The sequence below is a fragment of the Pongo abelii genome, chromosome 1 (genome assembly GCF_028885655.2).
Source record: "Pongo abelii isolate AG06213 chromosome 1, NHGRI_mPonAbe1-v2.0_pri, whole genome shotgun sequence".
Classification (NCBI taxonomy): Eukaryota; Metazoa; Chordata; class Mammalia; order Primates; family Hominidae; genus Pongo; species Pongo abelii.
In genome coordinates this window covers 133,151,981-133,179,246 of record NC_071985.2, presented here as the reverse complement: position 1 = coordinate 133,179,246, position 27,266 = coordinate 133,151,981, and the positions used below count along the sequence as shown (strand labels likewise).

The 27,266-nt window shown below is 38.3% G+C and overlaps 1 protein-coding gene across 2 annotated transcripts in view; it reads right to left on the bottom strand.

Annotated features, from left to right (window-relative positions):
- Positions 1-21,159, bottom strand: part of FRRS1 (ferric chelate reductase 1) — a 60,743-nt gene extending 39,584 nt beyond the window's left edge. The window contains exons 1-4 of one of the 2 annotated variants that reach the window (XM_024256736.3): positions 20,991-21,153; positions 3,092-3,196; positions 2,763-2,958; positions 1,507-1,643 (exon numbers count right to left, since the gene is read on the bottom strand). In XM_024256736.3, coding sequence (XP_024112504.2) covers positions 1,507-1,643; positions 2,763-2,958 — 333 coding nt within the window. In that variant the 5' untranslated portion in view covers positions 3,092-3,196; positions 20,991-21,153. Of the gene's footprint in view, positions 1-1,506; positions 1,644-2,762; positions 2,959-3,091; positions 3,197-20,990 lie in introns of both variants that reach the window. The other variant, XM_063728306.1, reaches the window with a different exon arrangement.
- Between the last annotated feature and the right edge of the window lie 6,107 nt (positions 21,160-27,266).

Here is a 27,266-nt window from a genome sequence, read left to right as displayed (position 1 = left end):
GGAGGTGTTTGGGTCAGGAGAGCAGATTCCTCATGGCTTGGTGCTGTTCCTCGAGATAGCGAGCAAGATCTGGTTGTTGTAAAATGTGGCACCTCCCCCACCACCAACTCTCTCTCTCTTGCTGTTGCTTTCACCATGTGAAGTGCCTGCTCCTACTTCAGCTTCTGCCATGAGTAAAAGGCCATGAGGCCTCCCTAAGGCCTCCCCAGAAGCTGAGCAGATGCCAGTGCCATGCTTGTACAGCCTGCAGAACAGTGAGCCAATTAAGCCTCTTTCCTTATTAAATTACCTAGTCTTAGGCACTTCTTTTAGCAACACAGGAACAGCCTAATACAATATTAGACAATGCTCCTGCTACCCAGAACCCCATGAGCTCAACACCAAAGCCACTAAAGTAGCCTCCTTGCCTCCAAATACAATGTCTCTAACTCAGTCTCTAGCTCAGGAAGTCTTAAGGACATGTAAGGCTCTTTACACACAGTACTCGATGGAAAGGATTGTCAACGCTATGGAAGAGAACTCTGATAGAACATCATGAAAGTCTGGAAGGATTACACCATTGAAGATAGTATCGTTGTTATAGAAAAAGTCAAGACAGCCATCAAGCACAAAACAATAAATTCCTGCTGAAGAAACACTGTATCTAGATGTTGTGCATGACTTTTAAAGATTTACAGAGCCAATCAAGGAATCATAAAAGAGACTGTGGATATGGCAAAAAAAAGGTGGGGGACAAAGGGTTTCAAGATATGAATCTTCAAGAAATTCAAGAGCTAATAGACACCACAACAGAAGAATTAACAGAAGACGACTTGATGGTGAGTGTTCCAAACCAGTGCCAGATGACGATGAGGACTATGGAGAAGAAGCAGTCCCAGAAAACAAACTGACATTAGACAACCTGGCAGAAGGGTTCCAATTATTCAACGCTGCTTTTGCCTTCTTGTACGACATGGACCCTCCTATGATATAGCACTGAAACTAAAGCAAAGCAGGGAAGAACTGGTACCATATAGAAACATTTTTAAGAAAACGAAAAAACAAAAAGTCAGACAGAAATTACAATGTATTTCTATAAAGTTACACCAGTGTGGTGCCTCTCCTGTCTCCCCTTCCACCTCCTCCACCCACCCCAAGACAGCAAGACCAGCCACTCCTCTTCCTTCTCCTCTTCAGCCCATTCAACATGAAGGCAATGAGAATAAAGACCTTTATGATAATCCACTTCTATTTAATGAATAGTAAATATATTTTCTCTTATTTTCTTAATAAGATTTTTCTCTTGTCTAGCTTACTTTATTGTAAGAATACAGTGTATAACACATATAAATACAAAATATGTGTTAATCAACTATTTGTTATCAGTAAGGCTTCTGGTCAACAATAGGCTATTTGTAGTTAAGTCTGGGAGGAGTCAAAAGTTATACACAAATTTCCAATTTCCCCAGGAGTGGGGTCAGCACCTGTAACCTCCACATTGTTCAAGGATCAACTCTAAACACAAACCTGTATATCTTCACAGGTCAAAAGTTGTGACACTTCACTGTCAATCAATGTGAAGGAGCCAATAGGAGGGCCATTCAGATCCTCAGCATTACGCGCTTCTAGGAGAAAGCCTTTAAATGGATGCCCTGACAAAGTAACTGAGAAAAAGACAAAAGGGTTGGTTAAAAATCTTAGTAATATCAAAAAAAAAAAATGTTTACAGGTCGTATGTTACAATTACAATGAGGTCTACATATGCAAAAGTACTCCTGGAGAGAAAAGAGTCATCCTATAGGCAAAGAAGCTCTAAACTGTGTTCTATAAGATATTCACTCTGTGAGACATTAATAGCCATTCCACAAAGAGAAAAGAAAAATAGGTGATGGTCCAGGGGCAGTCCATAAGGCTAAGTTAGTTTAAAAAATGCTAGATGATACCAATTGGGTACTATGCTTATCACCTGAGTGATGAAATAATCTGTACACCAAACCCTCGTAACATGGAATTTACCTATAAACAAACCTGCACATGTACCCCGAACCCAAAATAAAAGTTTAAAAAAAAAATATTTACTTAACCTCATTAGAGGAAAAAACATGAGGTGTTTTCTTTTGAATTCCAGTATTTAACACAGTGTCTGGCTCATAGTGACACTCAATAAATTCTTATTGAATTAAAAAAAAGAAAAACACTAGATGAAAGTAAATACTTGTTTCTTTACTGCAAATTTCTGAGGGTATTTAATATCCTACTGTACAGTGTGAACTCTAAGGTATATTATATATCACACAGAATATTCCAAACTTATTTTTCTATATACTCTCTATGTAACAGAGTACCTGTTAACATTTTGCACTTCTAGAGTTGCAAAAAATAAAGTTTGCAAAATGCTGTTACAGATTTATCTTTAATAATCAGCCTACATTTTACCAGAGAAATTAGAGAATTGTTCTTGAAATTATATGATGTCAAGAAAGACAAGGGTTTATTATATTTTCAACAAGATAAAATAAACTTTATTTTTCTCTTGAAGTGATAGCACAATTAATAAAAATAGTAAATAACGATAAAAACTTATTTTAAAGCCTGTTCTGGATAGGGAATACACAGACTACTTAAGTAATATAGTCATCTGGAACCAAAAATAAGAAGTATGATAGTATCTTACAAAAGAAAACAGATTTAAATGAAATCGTCTAAATCAAATAATAATAAAGATTCAATAAACAGTAAAAGAGCGAAATCCAAAATGTAAACAGTTAATCCCAGCACGGTACCTTCAATCTGATCTCCTGGCCTGAATGTCATCTGACTCACATAAATGTCATGAACAGGAACAGACTGTGGACTATGACCATGTTCAGGAATCATTCCATGGCATGACTGTGTTACTTTTCCATTGGGATAATTAGCCACATAACTAATGTGCAACAGAAGTATGCAGGTACCAAAAGTAAATCCAGAAACTGCCATCTCAAAAAGAAGAGTAAAAGCCCATTATTGTCACATATAATTAAAGTAAAATATAAAAGCTTTTACACAACAGGACTATAATTCTAGATAACTACTTGCTTTCTGTGTTCAGCAAACCATATTCTCAACATACCTGATAAAAAGAATGTGATATGTGAAGTTTCACCTGAATTTCAATCTCAGCTCTACAAATTACTGTGAGACTTTGGGCAAATCATTTAATCCTCCACTTCCTTACCTGAAAAATAAGGGAACAAAGACCCTCTTTTCAATGTTGTTTTTTTTTTCTCGAGACAGAGATCTCGCTCTGTTGCCCAAGATGGAGTGCAGTGGCAGGATCTCGGCTCACTGCAACCTCTGCCTCCCAAGTTCAAGTGATTCTCCTGCCTCAGCTTCCCCAGTAGCTGGGAATACAGGCATGCGCCACCACACCTCACTAATTTTTGTATTTTGGTAGAGACAGAGTTACACCAGGCTGGTTTCGAACTCCTGACCTTAGGGATCCGCCCACCTTGGCCTCCCAAAGTTCTGGGATTACAGGCATGAGCCACTGTGCCTGGCCCAATGTTGTTTAAATAAAAATGAAAATATAGCTCAAAATCTGACAAGGAAGATAATAAATAATAGCTTTCTTTATTATTAATTGGGAATAATAAACTAGTCAATAAAAGCAAAAGGTTTTACTCCACGTGATCCTAGAAAGCTTAAAGAACAAAGAAGAAATGTTTCTTCTGGATTTAAATATCACTACCTGAATAAATCTACGATAAGACTTTTCCCAACTTGCTATTAAACTGATCATGATGACTGGGTGGATTATTTAATTTGCAATACCGAAAACTGGGGATAACAGAGAACCAACTGGTAGAGATAAAAATTCTACTGCCTGTAGCCCAGATACGTCTGAATTAAGAAACACAATTGTCAGCCCACACAATCTTCTTCCCTCCCATGTCTCCACTCTTCCTCTTAGCATCTGGATAATAGAAAACCAGCTACTTTACCTCAGTCCCACCCTCTTGTAGCCCAGATCAACCACTTTGTTTGATGCATATATTCAAAACCTGCAAATCACAGGACTCAACAAGGCTGGAGGTGATAAGCAGTGACATGATACATGGCAGTAAATAAAGTTAACACCATGGACGGGTTGCAGATGGGAAACGCCTAAGAGGCAGTTTATTATTTATAGAAAAGGAGTTTTGTATATCATATATCTGGTCATAGACAAAAACAATAGCAGCCTTAGAATCACTAGAAAAAATTATTGTTTTTTAGTTATGTCAATCAGGGGCAACTATCTAACTGCAGCCTAACCTGCTGGGGTTTTATCAGAGCCTACATGACCTGGAGGAGGGGAAATACCCAACTCCTGCCCACATTAGCCATCCTGTTTCACTTAAGTGGGGGAAGAACCTTGAAGCAGTTGTGAGGTTCACACTCCAGGGGCATAAGCTCACTAAAAGACTGAGGTCTACTCACAGGACTACAGAACAGTTCTCCTCCTCCCACTCCTTACCACCACAGTATTAAAGGCCTATTTACAGCAGTTCCTTTTACCCACTGCATCATGTCCAGTTATTAAGAACAAATTACAAGGCATACTGAAAGGCAGAGAACACAATTTGAAGAAACAGAGCAAGCCTCAGAACCAGACTTAGATATGATGGAGATGTTGGAATTATTAGACCAGGAATTTAAAACATTATGATTAAGATGCTAAATGCTCCAATGGATAAAGTAGATGGCATGCAAGAACAAATGCACAGAGATGGAAATTCTCAGAACCAAAAAGAAATGCTAGAGATCAAAAACACTTTAAAAGAAGTGAAGTATGGGCTTATGGGTAGACTGGACATATCTAAGAATCTCTTAGCTTGAAGATATCTCAATAGAAAAATATCAAACTGAAAAGAAAAAAAAAGACTGAAAAAAAGAGAACAGATCCAAGAACTGTGGAATTACAAAAGGTACAACAAACGTGGAATCGGAATTCCAGAAGGAGAAGAGGGAAGGAAACTGAAGAATTATTTGAAACAATTATGACTGAGAATTTCCCCCAAACTATTATCAGACACACAATACCAAGTAGGATAAATAAATAAATAATAAATAAAAAACTACATCTAGGTATATATGATGGTTAATTTGTATGTCACCTTGACTGGGCTGAGGGATGTTCTGATAGCTGATAAAATATTATTTCTGGAAGTGTCTATGAATGTATTTCTAAAAGAGGTTAGCATCTCAGTCAGGCAACTGAGTAACAAAGATCACCTCACCAAAGTGGGTAGGTATTATCTAATCCTCTGAGGGCCTAAATAGAATAAAAAAGCAGAGGAAGAGGGAATTACTCTCTCTTCTTGATCTGAGACATCCCTCTTCTCTTGCCCTCAGACATCAAGGTTCCTGGTCCTGGGGCCTTAAAACCACAGGACTTACACCAGCAATCCTTTCCCCAACCCAAGGCCCTCAGACCTGACCAGGAGATGCGCTATGGGTTCCCCTGGTTCTTAGGCCTTTAGGCTTACACTGAACTACTCCAGCAGCTTTCCTGGTTCTCCAGCTTGTAGACAACAGATTTTGAGACTTGTGGGCTTTCAGAATCACATGTCAATTTCCATAATAAATATCTATAATAAATATAAATAAAATCTTATTTTAATCTGTAACTTTGGAAAACCTTGATTAACATGGCATATCATTTTCAAACTACAGAAATCTAAATGCTTTTTTAAATCCTGAAAGAAGCCAGAGGAAAAAGACAGGAACAAAGATGAGAACTATATCTGACTTTTGCTCAGAAACCACATGAGCAAGAAGAGAGTAGGGTGAAATATTTAAAGTGTTGAGAGAAAAAAGTGGCACCATAGAATTCTATACCCCAAAAAATTATCTCTCAAAAGTGAGGAAGAAATAGGAAGACTTTCTCAGACAAACAAAAATTGAGGGAATGTGTTGATGGTAACACCTATCTTGCAAGAAAAGTGAAAAGAAATTCCTAAGAGAAAAGGAAAACAATAAAGGTCAGAAATTCAGATCTACATAAAGAAAGGAGAGGACTGGAGAAGAAATAAGTGAAGGTAAAGTAAAAACGTTTTTCTTCCACTTAGTCTAACACGAAAGTTCGTTCAAAATAATAATACATATAATTATTTGTATATGTTTATGTATGCTTACTTTCGTATGCTTCTATATCAGCAAAATAAATGACAAGATATAAGGGATGGTGAGATAGAGCAGGGACCTCTCTCTTAGGGACCTACCTCTCTCAGCCTTCATAGAATTAAAGAAAGGTAGGACCTTGCTCTGGATTAGACTTCGGCTTAAGGAAATGTTGTGGTTGGTTTGATCTTCTATCCAGACCACTAAAACTTTCTCCATATCAACAATAAGGCTGTTTTGCCTTCTTATCATTCATATGTTCACTGGAGTAACCATTTTCTTCAAGAACTTTCTCTTTGCATTTACAACTTGGCTGACTGGAACAAGAGGCCTGACTTTCAGCCACTCTTGGTTTTTGGCATGCCTTCCTCACTAAGCTTAATCATTTCTAGCTTTTGATTGAAAGTGAAAGATATACGACTCTTCCTTTCACTTGAACACTTACAGGCCATTATAGGGTTCTTAAATGGCCCAATTTCAATATTGTTGTGCCTCAGGGAATAGGGAGGCCTGAGGAGAAGGAGAGAGATTGGAGAATAGCCAGTTGGTAGAGCAGTCAGAACATACACAGTTATCAATTAAGTTTGCCATCTTATACGGGTGCAGTTTGTGTCTCTCCAAAACATCAAAGATCAAAATAGAACATCAAAAATAGAAACATCAAAGATCACTGATCACAGATCATCATAACAGATATAATGAAAAAGTTTAGAAACTTGCAAAAGTATGACCAAGCATGGTGGCTCACACCTGTAATCCCCGCATTTTGGGAGGCCAAGTTGGGAGGATCACTTGAGCCCAGTAGTTCAAGACCAGCCTGGGCAATATAATGAGACCCCCATCTCTATTTTTTAATTAAAAATAAAAATAACAAATAATAAATAATAAAATAGAAATTTACCAAAATGTGACATAGAGACACAAAGTGAGCACATGCTGTTGGAAAAATGGTGCCAACAGACTTGCTCAATGAGGAGTTGCCACAAGCCTTCAATTTGTAGCCAGGCACGGGACAAGGGGGCTGGTCTCCAAACCCTGGGCTCAAGGGAACCTCAACCCTATTATCCCAACACTTTGAGAGGCTGGGGATGAAGGATCCCTTGAGTTCAGGAGTTCAAGACCAGCCTGGGCAACATGATGAGACCTCGTGTCTACAAAAAATGAAAAAATTAGCTGGCTGTGGCGGCTCGTGCCTATGACTCCAGCTACTTAAGAGGCTGAGGCAGGAGGATCCATTGAGCCCAGGAATTCAAGGTGGCAGTGAGCTACAATCACACCACTGCACTCAAGCCTGGGTAATAAAGCAAGACCTCTGTCTCAATTAAAAAAAAAAAAAAAAGGCTGGGTGCGGTGGCTCATGCCTGTAATCCCAGCACTTTGGGAGGGAAGGGCAGGAAGATTGCTTGAGCCCAGGAGTTCAAAACCAGCCTGGGCAACATAACAAGACCCTTTTTCTTTTTTTAATAATTTTATAAATTTTTTTATAATTTGATTTTTTTTAAAAAAGACAAACCTTCAATTTGTAAAAAACACACTATCTGCAAAGCACAATAAAGTGAAGTGCCATAAAACAAGCTATCCCTGGCCAGGCGCGGTGGCTCACACCTATAATCCCAACACTTCGGGAGGCTGAGGCGGGTGGATCACGAGGTCAAGAGATCAAGACCATCCTGGCTAACATGGTGAAACCCCGTCTCTACTAAAAAAATACAAAAAAAATTAGCCGGGCATTGCGGGCGGGCACCTGTAGTTCCAGCTACTCAGGAGGCTGAGCCAAGAGAATGGCGTGAACCCAGGAGGCAGAGCTTGCAGTGAGCCGTGATCACACCACTGCACTCCAGCCTGGGCGACAGAGCAAGACTCCAAAAAAAAAAAACAAGCTGTCCCTCTATATCACTAATCACTTTAAATGTCAATTGTCTAAATGTAGCAATTAAAAGACAGATTGTCAAAGTGGATCAGGAAACAGACCCTATTATGTGTTTTCTACAGGACACCCACTTTAAATATAAAGACACATATAGATTAAAAGTAAATGCATAGAGAAAGATATACTACGTTAACACTAACTTAAAGAAAGCAGGAGTAGCTACATTAATTTCAGACAGTAGACTTCAAACCAAGGAAAGTTATCAGAGATAAAGAGAGCTTTACCTAATAATAAAAGGGTCAATTCTCCAAGAAGACATAACAATGCAATAGAGCATCAAAATAAGTGAGGCAAAAACTAATAGAACTATATGGAGAAATAGATGAATCCACTATCAGAAATGGACAGATCCAGGCTGGGTACCATGGCTCATGCCTATAATCCCAGCACTTTGTTAGGCCAAGGCGGGAAGATCACATGAGACCAGGAATTCGAGACCAGCCTAGGCAACATAATGAGACTGTCTGTAAAAACGAACAAACAAATAAGTGAGTAAATAAACAGTTGGGTGCAGTGGACTACACAAGTAGTCTCAGCTACTCAAGAGGCTTAGGAGGGAGGATGACTTGAACACAGGAGTTCAAGGTTGCAGTTAGCTATGGTCACACCACACCCCTGCACTCCTGCCTGAGCAACAGAGAGTGAGACCTTGTCTCAAAGAGAGAGAGAGAGAAAGAGAGAGAGAGAGAGAAATGCACAGATCCATAAGGCAGAAAATCATTAAGGACAAGGGTGAATTCAACAACATCCGTCAACTGGATATAATGGATATCCATAGACTATTTCATCCAACAACAGAATACACGTTCTTCTCAAGTTCACATGGAATGTTCACCAAGATAGACTACATTCTGGGCCATAAGATACAACTTAATAAATTTAAGAGAATAAATTTGTGGGATGCCGCAAAAGCAGTGCTTAAGGGGAAATTTACAGCATTAAACATATATAGTTACATAAACAAATCCCTCACTAAATTAAACTACAGGAATTCCTGTTAAACGCCAGATATTGTGCTGGGAGATATACACTTTAACCAGCCCTGCACCTAATGCCAGGAGCTACTAAGTAAACAGCATAGGGTCCAACAGTACCATATACCCCACTATTTATCAAACATGAAAGCTGCTGAGAATTCTTTTCATTTAAGGAGGAGTGAAAGAAACAAATGAAACATTTAAGGAGGAGTGAAAGAAAGAAATGAAACATTTAAGGAGGAGTGAAAGAAACAAATGAACCAACCAAGAGCTTCTGAAAAACATCTACAACATAAAAGGAGCTTAAGATTTCTCCGTGGAGAAAAAAATAATAATAATAATAATAATGGTTGATTATTATAGGAAACAGAATATTTAAGGAAATAACTGCAGCCAAGTGCAGTAGTACACACCTATAATCCCAACACTTTGGGAGACTAAAGGAGGAGAATTGCTTGAAGCCAGGAGTTCAAGACCAGCCTGGGTAACAAGTGAGACCCCCGTCTCTCCAAAAATTTAAAAAAAAAAAAAAAATTAGCCAGGCACAGTGGCATGCCTGTAGTCTCAGCTACTCAAGAGGCTGAGTTGGAAGGTGGGTTCCTTGAACCCAAGAGGTCAAAGCTGCAGTGAGCTATGATTGTGACACTGCACTCCAGCCTGGGGTTGGAGGGAGAGAGAGAGAAAGGGAGAAGGGACAGAGGGAGAGAGGGAAGGAAGGGAAGGAAGATCACTATTTAATCGACTCCGCCATTATTAAGAAGATTAAATGTAGTCATGTGCCACTTACCTAAAGAATGGTATAGTGAAAATAGTTACTTCAGTTTAACAAATATTTATTTGGCACTAACTTTCTGTCAGTGAAAATGGAAACAAAACTTAATATCCAGTCTCTGCTGTGCACTAAACAGCTGAACAGCATCAACCAAGTCACTAAATCTGTTTCATCAGTTGCAAAATACACCAGGTGAACCAGAAGACATTCAAGGCCACCTTCAATGCTAAAATTTTATGATTTTAGAAAAGCAAAGTGGAAAAGCTTATTGGGAATTATTTGAGCAAGAAGTATAAGACAAGAAAGGGAAGTGACTAAGACACCACCACCCATCATCAATTAGGAAAATATAACAAGGTCAGAGAGGAACCTGTACAATGGCAACTTCTTTGTCCTCTGTCAAATGCTGACTGTTCAAGGTAAAGTTCTATTTTCATTATAATAGCTAATTATGGTTTTCTAGTTAATGTTTTAAGGTACAACTTTTTTTCAAACTAATATATAAAATCATTAGCCAACCTATATTAACAGATCACATAATTATGACAGAATAGGAGTTAGTCATGGAAACATTTAAGTTAAAATTATAGACTGTCAACAATAAGCTATTATATTATGAAATCATCCTTTAAGCACAGAAAGGACTCCTACCAATTATGTATGATTTTCTTAAATTAATATTCACATTCTATTGTCTATAAAAAATAGAAGATAAAACAAAAAAGATTTATTTTGTCCACCCAAGACGGAGCAATTTATTATTTTAAAAAACTAAAAGAGCAGTTATCCTGATTCTCTAACTAAAATATTCCAAACCTGATGAGATTTGTACAGTTTTCTTTCTTACCTGAAAGACAAGTGCTTAGTAAAAGGGTATGATGACTGCTTACACCATGTTCTACATATATCTCACATAAAGATAAAACCTCAAAGCAAGTATATTCTTTATTATGTAAATACAAAATTCTTGTACTTAGATGAAAATGTAATTATTATTTGATTGTGGGCCACAGAAGCAAGTGATGTTAATCAAGAGAATATATTTATTACAAAGTAAAAATTCAGACAAAACTAGAATTCAATCAAAAATATTTAGATGTAAGAAAGTCATTGGAAAAAGGAGAATGTGTTAACAAAAGACTTTTAAAAATAAATCGGTCATCAAACGTCTTAGTATTGTGCAACTCTAAGAACATGTGAGAATAAGAAAAACGGAGGAAAACAATCTTTTAAAACCATGTCAGATGATTAAGCTGGCAAATAGTGAATCATGTCTAGTTATATTGCATTCAAGTTCTAGCTCTTGTTAGTCATTTATTTTAAATTAAAGCATCAAAGGAGCTCAAAAGTTGACATGCACACAAAAAAATTGTGGGAACTCAGCCCAGTTACATCTACTCTACATTACCTAAGATATGAGTGAAGCATGTACTGAGAGTCTTAATTAATGCATAGGTATGAGGCAACAAGGAATTCTTAATTATGAAGAATGAGATGCAAAAAAGCAAAAACTTAGCCAAAATAGTTCACTATAAAATATCTACATAATTTGGAAAAGGGTCTCTTTTTTTTGCAATATATAGTGGTTTTAATTTTTGTTTACTACATCCAAAATAAGAAATATTTTTACATTACAACTCAACAAACATTTCATGAAACATTATTTACCTTTACTACATGTTATAGATGTGTATGTTTCCTATTTCCTTTTTTTGTTTTATGCTGGTTACACTCTACTGCATTATTTCACGATCTACCAATGAATCTTAACCTGCAGTCTGATGAACATTACTTTATGGCATGTATAGACCATTAAGTTTCAGCCTTTAATCAAGTTCTAAATTAGGAGTATCAAGAATTTCAGTAAAAAAGAAAAATTCTCAGAATCAAAGGAACAAACGGCTAAGCAACAGGGAAAACTTTTGGAGATAGGAGCTGGAGTTATCCAAAGAAAAATGACTTATTCTCACTTCATTCTATTTGTGAGCCTGAACAAAAAGTATAAATATGGCTAATAAGTTAGCATTCTCACAGTAATCTTCTGTATGAGAAAGGTTGTTGTTTAACTACCCATAATATAAAAACGTCCTTTTTTTTTTATGTCAATAAAATCTTTAAGTCACTTGGAAGCGCCTTTCAGAATTTCCATTAGTTGCATTCTTGTTTTTTTCTTCCATCAAGTACATTCTACAATGTTTAAGGTAAATAGCCACTTCCTACTAAATATTGTTTTCATTTTATTTTACTATGAGAATTACAATGGCATTATTTTCTTTTATTTTGGCACAAGTGCAATACATTTTAATTAATTTATGTCTTAAACATGCTTTTATTTCTAGGCTTTTGGCCTGAAAACAGAACCACCATTTATAATATTTGGAAACCAAAAAGTAATCTATGACAGGTTTTAATCAACTTAGAAATTTATTTTGCCAGGCTAAGGACAATGCCTGGGAGAAAAAAAAAAAAAAACAGAATCACAGAAAGAGTCTATCATCTGTGCCTTTCTCTCAAGATGTCTTTGAGGGCTCCAATATCTAAAGGGGAAAAGTGGGCTGGAGGGGAAAGAGGATCATGTCATTCACATGTTCCAAGACAAAATGTGCAGGTAGAGGAATAGTCAAGTATGTATTGGCTTATGCTCAGTAAGCTGGCACTTTACATAAGATAAGGTGAACATACAGTAGCTACCTGTGGAGATATCTAACCTTTTATCTGTAGCTCTCTGCTTTGAAACAAAAGGAAATGCAGTTGCTTGCATGACTCAGCTTTCAGTTTAATTTTTTCCTCCTGGCATAATGAATTGAGGTCAAGTTTCTGTTTTTCTTTCACATATTGCTTCTATTAGAAAATGAAATTGAAATTCCAAACTGAGTTAGAAACTAATCTGCTTTTGCGGGAAGTCAGGGACCCCGAACGGAGGGACCGGCTGGAGCCGTGGCAGAGGAACATAAATTGTGAAGATTTCATTTTAATATGGACATTTATCAGTTCCCAAATAATACTTTTATAATTTCTTACACCTGTCTTTATTTTAATCTCTTAATCCTGATCTTCGTAAGCTGAAGATGTACGTCACCTCAGGACCACTATGATAATTGTGTTAACTATAAAAATGGATTGTGAAACATGTGTGTTTGAACAATATGAAATGAGTGCACCTTGAAAAAGAACAGAATAACAGTGATTTTTAGGGAACAAGGGAAGACAACCCTAAGGTCTGACTGCCTGTGGGATCAGGCAAAAAAAGCCATATTTCTCTTCTTGCAGAGAGCCTATAAACAGACATGCAAGTAGGGAAGATATCGCTAAATTCTTTTCCTATCAAGGAATATTAATATTAATACCCTGGGAAAAGAATGCATTCCTGGGGGGAGGTCTACAAACAGCTGCTCTGGGAATGTCTGTCTTATGAGGTTGAGATAAGGACTGAGATACGCCCTGTTCTCCTGTGGTACCCTCAGGCTTACTAGGGTGGGGAAAAACTCCGCCCTGGTAAATTTGTGGTCAGACCGGTTCTCTGCTCTCAAACCCTGTTTTCTGTTGTTTAAGATGTTTATCAAGACAATACGTGTACTGCTGAACATAGACTGTTATCAGTAGTTCTGCTTTTGCCCTTTGTCCTGTTCCCTCAGAAGCATGTGATCTTTGTTAGACCCTTATTTGTAGTTCTGCTTTTTGCCCTTTGAAGCATGTGATCTTTGTACCTACTCCCTGTTCTTACACCCCCTCCCCTTTTGACACCCTTAATAAAAACTTGCTGGTTTTGAGGCTTAGGGGACATCATGGTCCTACGGATATGTGATGTCACCCCCAGTGGCCCAGCTGTAAAATTCCTCTCTTTATACTGTCTCTCTTTATTTCTCAGCTGGCCGACACTTATGGAAAATAGAAAGAACCTATGTTGAAATATTGGGGGTGGGTTCCCCCAGTAATCTGGGGACAGTGTACATTTGTTAGCTCAGCATTTCATCTAAGATTTGGGGCAAACCTGGTGGGCTTAGCATTGTCACCAAAAACCTAGACTGGGGATAGAGGTGGAAATAGGTGTTCACCTGTTGAGTAGCAGAGTTAGGTAGGAAGACTTTTAGAAAAATAGGTAAAACCACAGAAGATAAGGAGATTGATAGAGCCAGCAAGTCAAGACTAAGCACAAGATATATACAGACAGCAATAAAATTTTGGGGACAAAGGGAAAGAAAAGGATTGTAGTTTTACTGTAAAGTCAAAGGAAAGGAGACATAGAGAAAGAGGAAAAGAAATGAACACTCGGTGATGACCTGGCAGTTAGAGACCATGTCTGATGGAATCCTTATAAGCAGCAGATTTATCTTCATATTAGAGATGAGGAAACTGAGGTTAAGAAATATACCCTAAATCACGCATACTTTTAGGATTTGAACCAAAATCTAACTGCAATAGCCATGTTGTTTTCACTGTTCGTCACTGTTCTCTGTTTAGAGAGAAGGTGAAAAGTAAACAGGTCCAGCAAGGATCCACGTTTCACAGGGACAAACAATGTGAGTGGGGAGCTATTGGGACAAAGGTTGAAATCTAAGTTCACCTACCTAATTCAGAATGTTAAATCTGCTTTATAAGAGACTGAATAGCAATGTAGAGATTTATTTCATAGAACTAAAACTCCAGAAAGAATGAATGTAAAAATCCACAGATGCCTGAAAACAGTAAGTTGTCAATAAGTGGTAATTGCCACTATTTATAATATCACTATTAACTTTCCATCTCCTCAATATGTGCTCATTTCTTCTGAACACTACTGGGCTTAGATAAACTGAGATTTTTGCATATTTCTTGCATCTGTATTTAATTTGTTCAAACGTAAAATATTTCAGAAAATGTGCTCCTTTTCTTTCTAGTAATTTAATTTTACCTTCATTGAAAACTTCTACACCAAAAACTAAGTTGACTTTGATAACTGAATCTCAAATTATAAGGAAACTGAAAAATAGGTCAAGTATTTCCACTTCCCCAGATAAAAATGTTTCAGACTCCATTTTCACAGAAGGAAGTGAAGAAAAAAATGATTTTTTTAAATTACCAATCACAGTTATGACATTTTCAGAGAAGGTTCTAAAAAACAAAGAGCATAAAAGTGGCACATTCAATACCAATTTAAGATTTGTCAGACCTGACAACTTAAGACGGTAGGAAAAGCTGCTGCTTCTTTTTTTTTTTTTTTTTTTTTTTTTGAGATGGAGTCTCATTCTGTCACCCAGGCTAGAGTACCATCGTGTGATCTCAGCTCACTGCAACCTCCACCTCCTGGGTTCAAGCGATTCTCCTGCCTCAGCCTCCCAAGTAGCTGGGATTACAGGTGCCTGCCACCATGCCCAGCTAATTTTTGTATTTTTAGTAGAGATGGGGGTTTCACCATGTTGGCCAGGCTGGTCTTGAACTCCCGACCTCAGGTGATACACCTGCCCCAGCCTCCCAAAGTGTTGGGATTATAGGCATGAGCCAACGCACCTGGCCAGTAGGAAAGACTTCTGAAAAAGATTTTAGAGTTTGAGTGAAAGTAAGACAAAGTAAGGGGAAAGGAAGAAAAAAATACTGGGAAAAAAAGTAATTTGAAACTCTACAATCTAATCCTAGTTTCTCTAATAACAGCACCATCAGCAAGTAATCTTTCAATTTTCTTTTTAATTTTGTTTTGGGGGGGTGGGGGGAGGGTCTCATCTCACTCTGGCGCCCAGGATGGAGAGCAGTGGTGCGATCTCAGCTCACTACAACCTCCACGTATCAGACTCAAGCAATCCTCCCACCTCACCCTCCCAAGTAGCTGGGACCACAGGTGCATACCACCATGGCCAGCTAATTTTTTAATTTTTTTGTAGAGACAGGGTCTCACTATGCTACCCAGGCTGGTCTTGATCTCCTGAGCTCAAGCAATCCTCCCGCTTGGCCTCCCAAAGTCTTAGGATTACAGACGTGAGCTACATCACCTGACCAATTTTTCCATTTTCTTTATTCATTTTCTGGAAAAATGATTGGAAACAAATATCTTATTACATGATACACAGGTTTCATTTGGATCACTCCATGTAGCCCTCACAATAATTCTTTCCTTAAAACAAAATTCAGTGCTAAGTGGAATGGCCCCTTCACTAAAGACCCAAAACTAATAGATAAAACAATAGCAAATACTATTAACCTATAATTTAATAATGTTACTATTTATTAAGTGCCTGCTCTATTCCAGTCATCACAGTCCTGCTTTGCATGTATGAATGCTAATCCTTGGAAGAAACATACAGGGGTTTTTGTTGTTGTTGTTGTTGTTTTTTACAGGTATGGAAACTGAAGCTCACAGAGCTTACAAAAAAAAATAGTGCCTAAGATCACACAGGGACAGAAATTTTAAAACTGCATTTTGTTATAGTAACGTAGAGGTATGGAAGAAATAATAGTAGAAGAGTTAACAATTACTAAGGGCTTACAACACATCATGTCAAGGACTTAGTATGCATTCCTCACAACAACCTAGGGAACTATGGGAGGTATTGTTGTCCCCATATGTAAAATAGGGCACTGATTAAGACACTTGCCAAAGCTACAGAAAATGAGAGGTGAAAAGCATGGTCTCTGGCCTACTTTGTGAGGTTTTGATCACCAAACTATCCATAGCTTCAAATCAGACCCTTAAGGCTGACATGGTAAGTAAATAAGGCATTATGGAGAAAGAGGGATGCTGAATGAGCATGATTTGAATTGGAGCAATGGAAGAATCAAAGGTAGAAATAAAAAAGTGAGAATGGACTTTTGGGGGGACTGCTCTCTCCGCAGAAACTCCATAAGCGTTAGTTTTTCCTAATAAAGTTTATCATGTTTTTCCGCCACATTTTTTAGAGGCAGTAAGGAAGTCTAACTAGAATCAAAATCAAATGTCAGAAATAGACATTCTAAAAATATTTTAATTAAGTCTGGTTCCTCTTTTATGTCTCTTTCATGAAGATATCCTTCTCCAAGACTTTTTCTCTTGGCTTTTCTTTCTTTCTTTTTTTCTTTTTTTTTTTTTTTTTCTCTCTTTTTTGCCCTATTTCTCTGTAGGATCATCACTTCCACAGCCTCAATTATAACCTCTAGGATAATATTTCTTAAATCTTTCAATTGCTCCACCCCACAGCTCTACAATGCTGTGACACAGATTTCCAACTGGGTATGGACTTCTGTTTAGATAACAAAAAACTCAATTTGTCTGAAGTGAAATTCATATTTTCCTCCAGACTAGTTTTTGAACCTCACTTTCCTAATCTGATGGTGGTCTGTCAACACATTTCTCATCAGCAGGATTTCAAACCCCGAACTCTCAAGATTGGATTCCAAACACTCTTTTGGTCCCCAACTTCCACACAAGCCCTGCAGATTCTACCTCCACCAATTCTGCACTCTACCTATCCCTCTTGCAACTCTCTTCTACTTTCCATTCTATTACATTTGTCTACTGTTTTCCTTTCTGCCACCACCTCCAAGCATGAAGACTTCATTACCTTCACCCAGATTAATAAAACACTTTCAATTGGTCTCCCTGTTTCTGTATCTCCTCAACACAGGACTATTTTCCTAAGGTACAATTCTCATTATACCTCTCCTCTCCCCGCAAAACACTCAGCAGCTTCCCAAGAATTATTAGATTAAGAAGCAAAGGCGCTCGACATTTAATATTTTATACTTTTCTACACAACCCAAATTTCAAGGATTTTTTTTCCCTATACTGTAATAACAATGTGCCATCTGCTATTCCAAGAATAAGCTTCTCTTTTTTCTCCTGAAGTTTTGCCTTCTAAATGGGACCCCTAAAACCTACATGGGACCCCCTATTTTTTTATGGACAGGAATTTAACTAAATTTGGTTAAATTCCTGTCCATATAAAAATAAATGTTACACTGAAAAATAAGATACAATAATCTCTGTACACTATGCTCAAACTAGGTAGAATTGTGTATTCCCCATTATTTCATGTAATATGCAAAAGAGTAATAATATCTGATATAAGCAAGAATGTGAAGAAACAAGCGCTCTCATACACAGGGACAATGGTAAACTGTCACATTTTTAGATGTTAACAATATCTTAGTAAATTAAAAATGTTTATCCTCTGACCTGGAAATTTCATTTCTAGAAATGTATCTTACAGATGCGGCGCAGTGGCTGACACCTGTAATCCCAGCACTTTGGGAGGCCCAGGCGGGCAGATCACCTAAGGTTGGAAGTTCGAGACCAGCCTGACCAACATGGAGAAATCCCGTCTCTACTAAAAATACAAAAGTAGCCGGGCTTGGGGGTGCATGCCTGTAATCCCAGCTACTCGGGAGGCTGAGGCAGGAAAATTGCTTGAACCCTGGAGGCGGAGGTTGAGGTGAGCCGAGATGGCACCATTGCACTCCAGCCTGGGCAACAAGAGTGTAACTCTGTCTCAAAAAAAAAAAAAAAAGAATGAAAAGAAAAGAAATATATCTTACAGAAAAACCCATACAGTTATGCAAGGATTATTTCCAGTAGCAAAAATGTTGGATAATTTAAGTGGTCACAAAAATAAACTACGCTATACCCAAACTATATAATACTTGCTAAACGTTAACAAAAATGAAGTAGAGTAAACAGATAACAAATACATCAGCTAATAATTATTGAGTGCATTCTAGGAGGTAGGCATTGTTTTAAGTACTTTGCAAGTATGAACTCATTTCACAAAAATCCCAAGACATGAATCTGCATGTTCTTAAGAAAATACATGCTCATGCTCCACTGAGGAATCAAAACAAGAAAACTGCAAAATGATATGGAATGTACCAAAATATACATAACTTAAAAGGAAAAGAAAAAAAAACCTTTATACATGCTTCCAATTGTTCTCAACAGTGTTTACCACTTAGGAAGGTATGTGTTTTCATGATGGGAAGAGGAGTGGGCTTCCTTTCTTTAATGCCCTTTATAATGTGCATTTTTTGAAAGCATGTAGTGTTTTATAATTTTAAAAAACACTACAAAGTATGTACATGTAAGACTGTACAGAAACTGATTTGAAGTTGGTTAGATTTTTTTCTTTTTTCTATTTTCAAACATTCTATGTTACTTTTACTATTTTTGTTTGTTTTGATAAAGAAGACCTTTACCCCTCTTTCAAAATCCATTTAAAATGCCATCAACTACTGTCCTATGATACAATGAAGTGTATGGACTTTGAAATATCACAGACCTAAGTTTGAATCTGTCCACTAATGTAATCCAGCAGGCACCACCATAGTGACCCTGGACAAATTATTTAACCTTACTGAGTCTTAGTTTTCTCACTTGTTAGAGACAATGCCACCAATATCAATGGCTTGCATGAGGATTAAATAAAATACTGTCTCCAAAATATCTAGCACAATGACCACCATTAACAAAGTCTCCCATATAAAACTGTCTTCCTTTCTTGGATTCTTATCTAATTCCACCAACCTGAAATAACTGTTCACTCCATAAGCTTTAGTTTTTCCTAATAAATTTTATCACGTTTTTCTGCCACATTTGGTGACTTGTCTTATGGTAAACCTCTGGATATCAGTAAAGGTGTCCTACACATTGATCTCCATTCATTCTGAGTAGCAGACAACCTTCAAAACAGTACTCATACAGTGTGATTGTTATGTGAATTTTGAGAAAATCCAACATTAAAAAAGCAGACAGGTGTGAAACAGAGAGTACAGTTCACCAAAAAAATCAACATACTGGCTAACTAAATGATGAATTAAAACTCACTTCTCCAACCTAACAAAACCATGTTTTAAAAGGTCTTTGTTTTCAATAAGCTGATAGATCAAATTAAGCCCCCAACTTCAGTTCTATCCCAGTATAATACTCAAATCTTACCACTTTTTTAAAAATACAGAAGTGGCTGGGTGCAGTGGCTCACGCCTGTAATCCCAGCACTTTGGGAGGCCGAGGCAGGCAGATGACCTGACGTTGGGAGTTCGAAACCAGACTGACCAACATGGAGAAACCCCGTTTCTACTAAAAATACAAAATTAGCCGGGTGTGGTGGTGCCTGCCTGTAATCCCAGCTACTCAGGAGGCTGAGGCAGGAGAATTGCTTGAACCCGGGAGGCAGAGGTTGCAGTGAGCCGAAATCCCGCCGTTGCACTCCAGCCTGGGCAACAAGAGCAACACTCCGTCTCAAAAATAGTAAATAAATAGGCCAGGCGCGGTGGCTCAAGCCTGTAATCGCAGCACTTTGGGAGGCCGAGGCGGGCGGATCACGAGGTCAGGAGATAGAGACCATCCTTGCTAACACAGTGAAACCCCGTCTCTACTAAAAATACAAAAAATTAGCCAGGTGTAGTGGCGGGCGCCTGTAATCCCAGCTACTCAGGAGGCTGAGGCAGGAGAATCGCTTGAACCCGGGAGGCGGAGCTTGCAGTAGCCGAGATCGCGCCACTGCACTCCAGCCTGGCGGACAGAGCGAAACTCCGTCTCAAAAATAAATAAATAAATAAATAAATAAATAAATAAAAATAAAAAATAAAAATACAGAAGCAAATGAAAATATCTGAACTGAAAAGTTTAGCTATGTTAAGAAATATTCCTAATAACACATTTACAATTTGAAAAATCCTCTTTACCCTTTAGGGCAGTATGACAAGCACACAAAAATAAGTGCAGTGATAACACCTTGCCACCCTGGAGTCTTTCTGAAATTTTAATGACACACAAGGGCTAGGCAGTGGGGGGGGGTAAGGGGACTAAAAGTTCTAGATAAAAAGACACTTTCAAAACCAAATAAGGCTCTAAGTAACCCTGATATAGGTAACCATGCCATTAGCTTTAAATATAAAAAAAGAGTTCCCATAGTTTTAAATTTAAAATTAAAAACAAAAAAAACTCCTGCAAGAATAAAGTCGATGATTTTCAGGATCCCAAACACGTCTCTACTTATATAACCACCCATTTCTTGGAATTAAAGCTTGTTAGTCAAAGTCACGGGACATATTAACCTAACTCGTTAGTGAACACTCATTAGCTCAATTCAAGCTCCAGAACATAGTTTGGGAATACAGCACCCGTTCTGCCTGGCCGACTGCCCTGGTCAGCACAGGCGCTGGCTCTCCAGTCAGTCGCTAAGCTGGATTTGATTTTTAACGCTTTACAAAGCAGCTTTGACATTAAGGAAAAAGACGTGACACTTACCTTGAGAAGCGAAGGCAGCCTAACCAACTTCCGGTTTTGTTACAACTTGTATCACATTTCAGCAGCTGGGTGGAGCCAGTTAAGCCTTGAGCCAAAAGGGAACCTTTCCCAAACTAAGCTGCAGAACTTGATTTGCAAGACCAGTGCTAGTTTTAGGACTCCATTTCTGAAAATTTAGAATTCTGTTTTACACAAAGGAACACTATTTGCCAACTAGTACCTACTTGGCCACAAAAATTATAATTTTTGTGTTTAATTGCAAAACTATTTGAAAATACCTATCTGTTCTATAATAGTGCTAAGTAAAAGCAAATTAACTTTTAAAAAGTGGAAAAAGATCAGATTGCATAGAACTGAAACCTTTCTGCAGTGTGAATGATATAATGCAAAAGAAATCTCTTATTTTGCAAATTACACCCTGAAATTCAGGAGTTTTGTTTTGTTTTGTTTCTTTTTAAGCCTTTAATCTGTTTCACAAGACTCTTTTGCAAAAGAAAAATTTTAGGGCTAGGAAAAGACAATGTAATTGAATTTTTAAGAATCTTTTTTATTTTTTTATTTTGTTTTTTGTTTTCCTGTTTTTTACTTTTTTCTTCTCTTTAATGTAATTGAAAATATTAAACATTCCGTTTCAGACCTTGAGCGACATTGTAATTGCCCAGTGGGTTCACCTTGCCTGCTGTCTAGACAGAGCCGATTTATCAAGATAGGGGAATCGCAATGGAGAAAGAGTAATTCACGCAGAGCTGGCTGTGCAGGAGACCGGAGTTTTTCATTTTGTTTGTTTGTTTGTTTTGTTTTGTTTTGTTTGAGACGGAGTCTCTGTCTGTGGCCCAGGCTGGAGTGCGGTGGCATGATCTCAGCTCACTGCAGCCTCCCCGTCCTAGGTTCAAGCAATTCTCCTGCCTCAGCCTCCCGAGTAGCTGGGACTACAGGCGCCCACCACCACGCCCGGCTAATTTTTGTATTTTAGCAGAGACGGGGTTTCACCACGTTGGCCAGGCTAGTTTGGAACGCCTGACCTCGAGTGATTCCACCTGCCTCAGCCTCCCAAAGTGCTGGGATTACAGGCATAAGCCACAGCGCCCAGCCTCGAGTTTTATTATTACTCAACACAGTCTCCCCAGGATTCGGAGATCAGAATTTTTAAAGATAATTTGGCGGGTAGGGGCTTGGGAAGTGGGAGTGCTAATTGGTCAGACTGGAGATGGAATCATGGGAGGTCGAAGTGAGGTTTTCTTGCTGTCTTCTGTTCCTGGGTGGGATGGCAGAACTGGATGAGCCCGATTACCGGTCTGTGTGGTATCAGCTGATCCATCAAGTCCAGGGTCTGCAAAATATCTCAAGCACTGATCTTACGTTTTACAATAGTGATGTTATCCCCAGGAGCAATTTGGGGAGGTTCAGACTCTTGGAGCCAGAGGCTGCATGACCCCTAAACCATAATTTCTAATCTTGTAGCTAATTTGTTGGTCCTGCAAAGGCAGACTGGTCCCCAGGAAAGAAGGGGGTCTATTCAGGAAAGAGCTATTACCAATTTTGTTTCAGAGTCAAAACATGAACTGGATTCCTTCCCAAAGTTAGTTTGGCATATGCCCAGGAATGAACAAGGACAGCTTAAAGATTAGAAGCAAGATGGAGCCAGTTAGGTCTGTTCTCATTCACTGTCATAATTTCCTCAGTTATAAACTTTTTGCAAAGGCGCTTTCAACATTTGCAGACTGGAAAATAGATTATGACCCGTGCCTTGACCTGTGAATGCTGGTTATCAATCAACCCCAGTAAATTCTTTAAACCATTTTTAAAGAGAGAACAGAGAAAGGAACACCATCACGTTACTCTTTCTCTTAAAGAACTAGTCACAATTAACAAAAGCCCCTCTCTACAGGATATTAAAGAGAGGCTTTAAATAAAGATGACCCAGAGTTGGTTTGCTATCCTAAAGCTGCTGGGAACATGAATAGTTTTAAACTAAGTCAGCTGATCTTCAGTTCTTCAAAGCCTCAAGTGGTGAAATAGCCTTCTGCAGATAACAGACCCTTTCCAGGAACTGTCCCCATTGCATGCCAAAAGTATGATATGTCTATAAAACAAAAACTCTTCAACTCTTCGACTATATTATCAGAATCCTACATCCTAAAGCACTCTTAGGAAGTGGTACGACACAGTGGGAAGAACTGAATGGAGAGGCTAGCTTTGTCTAAAACAACCCTTTCACCAGGCTCAGTGGCTCACATCTGTGATCCCAACACTTTCGGAGGCCGAGGGGGATGGATCACGATATCAGGAGTTCAAGACCAGCCTGGCCAAGATGATGAAACCCTGTATCTACTAAAAACACAAAAATTCGCCAGATATGGTAGCACACGCCTGTAATCCCAGCTACTCAGGAGGCTGAGGCAGGAGAATTGCTTGAACTCGGGTGGCAGAGGTTGCAGTGAGCAGAGATCACACCACTGCACTCCAGCCTGGCCAATAGAGCAAGACTCCATCTCAATAAATAAATAAATAAATAAAACACCACCCTTTCTGAGCCTATCATTTCTCTCCATGTCTCCAGCTATAATTCCACCGTATCATTCCCTTCCAGATCACCTCTACCAGACTATTCATCAACTCATCAGTTGTCACAAAGGAGACCAATTTTATTAAAATTAGTTTAGTGGAGCTTAGATCCTAAGAAGTTAAAGCTACCCTACTGGTTACCATTCTCATGCCTCTATATCAGCAGTTCTCAAACTTTTTTTAATTCAAGGTCCCTTCACAACTTTGAAAGATTATTATGTCCATCAGAGATGTTTCTTTATGTGGGTGATATCTATTAATATTTTTTTATTAAAAATTAACAGAAAAAGTTAAATAGTCATAAATTTGTTTTTAAGTGACAGTAATAGTTACATGTTAACACAGTATCTTTTCTGTTGCTTGTATTATTGTTTTTCAACAATAAAAAATTTAATGAAAAAGTATAGCATTTGACTAGTCTAAAAAAAAGAAAAAGTATCATTGTTTAAATTGTTGCAAATCTCTTTAATGTCTGGCTTAATAGAAGACAGTAGGATTCTCATATCTGCTTCTGCATTCAATCTTTTGTGATATCATGTAACACCTCATGTAGCCACTGGAAAACTCCACTGTATATTCATGAGAAAATGAGAATGAAGAAGGCAAATAAAGTATAGCAAGAACAATAATTATCATTTATTAAACACTCATTTTAACCAAGGCACATATATTATCCTATCCATTATGAACATCCTACAGCTGAGAATGTTAAGGACCTGCATGGCTAAGTAAATTGCTGAAGATTAGACAGAGAAGTGGTAGACAGGATCCTAAGCCAGAACCACTGTCTCCACTGAGCGCCACCGCCAAGTCTGAATGAGTTCTGATGGACCAAATTTAGGAACTTCCCTGCCCTATTAAACTCAGCACTTCAAACAAATTTACATTCAAAGAGAACACCTCCAGTTGATTAGACACAGTCTCAACTCAGTACATCCAAAACCCACCATCTAAAATAAACTTATTCTTTCATCTCACCCAAACAGCCAAATTCACCCCCTCTTCTCCATCTCCACTGCCACTGTTCTGGTTTATGTCCTGGACTGTTGTCTCAACTGAGCTACAGTCATTATCTACTAAGTGCTTCCAGTTTCTCATCAACCTAATTAGCTATCCCACGTAATATGGGATAGCTAATCTTTTTTTTTTTTTTTTTTTTGAGACACACTCTCTCCCTGTCACCCAAGCTAGAGTGCAATGGCACAATTTCGGCTCACTGCAACCTCTGCCTCCTCGGCTCAAGAGATTCTCCTGCTCAGCCTCCCAAATAGCTGAGATTACAGGTGTGCACCACCCCACCCAACTAATTTTTGTATTTTTAGTAGAGACAGGGTTTCACCATGTTGGCCAGGCTGGTCTCAAACTCCTGACCTCAGGTGATCTGCCCACGTCAGCCTCCCAAAGTTCTGGGATTACAGGCATGAGCCACTGTGCCCAGCCTGGGAGAGCTACTCTTTCTCAAGTATAACTCACATCTTGTAACTCCTATGTTCAAAAAAGTCTTTACTTACCTCCTTATACTTATAACTGCATGAATGAATGTCCAGATTCCTCAGACAGATGTTGTGCCAAACCTCTATCAATTCCAGTGGGGATGGCAGCAGGTTCAAGAGGCTGACAAAGAGACCCAGAGCTAGCAAATGAGATATGGGGTTTTACTGGAGGCTTACACACAGGGGAGAATTCAGTGGCGGTAGGCTGGAAAGGATAACCCCAGGGTATGCTTAACTTACTGCTATCAGTTGCATTTACCAAATAACAGAGGGTCAAATGAAATAATTTCTGTAAACCACAGTGCTTGGCACAAAAATAAGTATTTAATAAATAGAAGTCAATAGCAAAAAAGTTTTGATAGTGGCTTTTTAAATGAAATGTCCCTTCTTCGCAGTGCTATAAATAATACTTTGTTCCAAAATTATCCATGGACTTCTGACCAAACTCTGGTCAGTAAATCCATGTTTTACTTTCTGACAACATAAAGCCATTCTCAGCATTTAATTAGTGGTAGTAACATTCATCTTCATATTTTTCTTACCCACCAGTTCAAGGTCACCTCACATTATGCTCCTCTAAACACAACCCAATCCTTATTCAAAATAATGTGACCTCCCTATGATAACAGATCCTGATGAATATCCACCCCTTCATCCTCACCCCTAGCTAGAGCTGTCTGTGTCTTCCAGAAAGAGCTAACCTTATTACTGAAAACTAGTTTTTAATAATCTAGATAAAATTAAACTCTTCAAAATATTTTGTCCACCTAAAAAAAAGACACAAAAGAAAATTGTCTCTAACTGTGTTGGGTTCACTCAAAAATAGAAATAAGGATTATAATCTGGAATGTATGAAATGGTAAGCCATCAGTGCCTTTGGCTTGGGTAGGGTAAGGGAAGCTATTATTAGCAAAAAAGATTTACATAAACTGCTTAGAAACAGTTCCTTATTTCCAAAGGCAGAGTTACTGTCATTTCTTTGGTAGAGATGACATTACTGGGCAAGTGTTCTTCCAAGATCATCTTATCTGAATTCCTGCAGGCCTAAAGAATGCCTAATGATAAACTATCAAAGTAGGAGATGTATGAAGGACAGAAAGTGTTTTTAGAAAGTTCTTGGAAACAGTTCTTATCTCAGACATGTAAGCATGAACCTCCTTTTTTGGGAGGGCCTTCCTGGTCCTATTTTGTCTGAGTATGACAAAAGTGATTTCACCCTGGTATCTGCAACTTTCACAATTTTCACCATTTTTTTTTTCATTATAAAGCCAGTTGGAGGTTATCTGAAGTCATAAAAGTCTACTCCAATTCAAATACATAGAAGATAGCTCTTTGGTGGGATAGGATGTGGCCTTCTATTAATTATTTTCAAGTGAGATATTTCTGGCCTGGCATGGTGGTTCATGCCTGTAATCCCAGCACTTTGGGACGCAGAGGCAAGCGGGTCACTTGAGGTCAGGAGTTCAAGACAAGCCTGGCCAACGTGGTGAAATCCTGTCTCTACTAAAAATACAAAAATCAGCCGGGCATGGTTGGGGGTGCCTGTAATCCCAGCTACTCAGAAGCTGAGGCAGGAGAATCGCTTGAACCCAGGAGGTGGAGGTTGCAGTGAGCCGAGATTGAGCCACTGCACTCCAGCCTGGGCGACAGAGGGAGACTTTAACTCAAAAAAAAAAAAAAAAAAAAAGAGAGAGAGATATGTCTTTGTTGTAAGAGACTGTCCTTGGCATTGCAGAATATATAAGCATCCCTAATCCTAGCTATGAAATCCCAAAAGCCCTCTTCTTCCCCATAGTGATAATAAAAAAATAAAAGGGCAGCAACACATTTCCAAAGTTGTGGCCAGAAGCAAGAATAATGCCTCAATCCACTCTGTAAGGCTTCGATTAGATGGATGACTCTGGGTCCTAATGGAACAAAGCATTTTGCTTTCGAAGAAAATAAATGCCAAGATAGAAAAGAACTAGAATACTACCTCTTCCTAGTGAAGAATAGTGCAGCTTCTTCAAGTTGACACAAAAATTCAAAAGAAGCTTAACTTAAAATAAGTCTAAAAAGGCAGAGGTATGTAGTGAAAAGAGCATTAGATCATCCTGGATAAATCACTTATCCTCTCTATTTTTGTTACCAGAACAGTAAAGATAAGGAGTTACAAGCAGAACTGTATATTCTCTGAGTTCCCATCCAAATTCTAAATGCAGGTTTCTGATGGATAAGA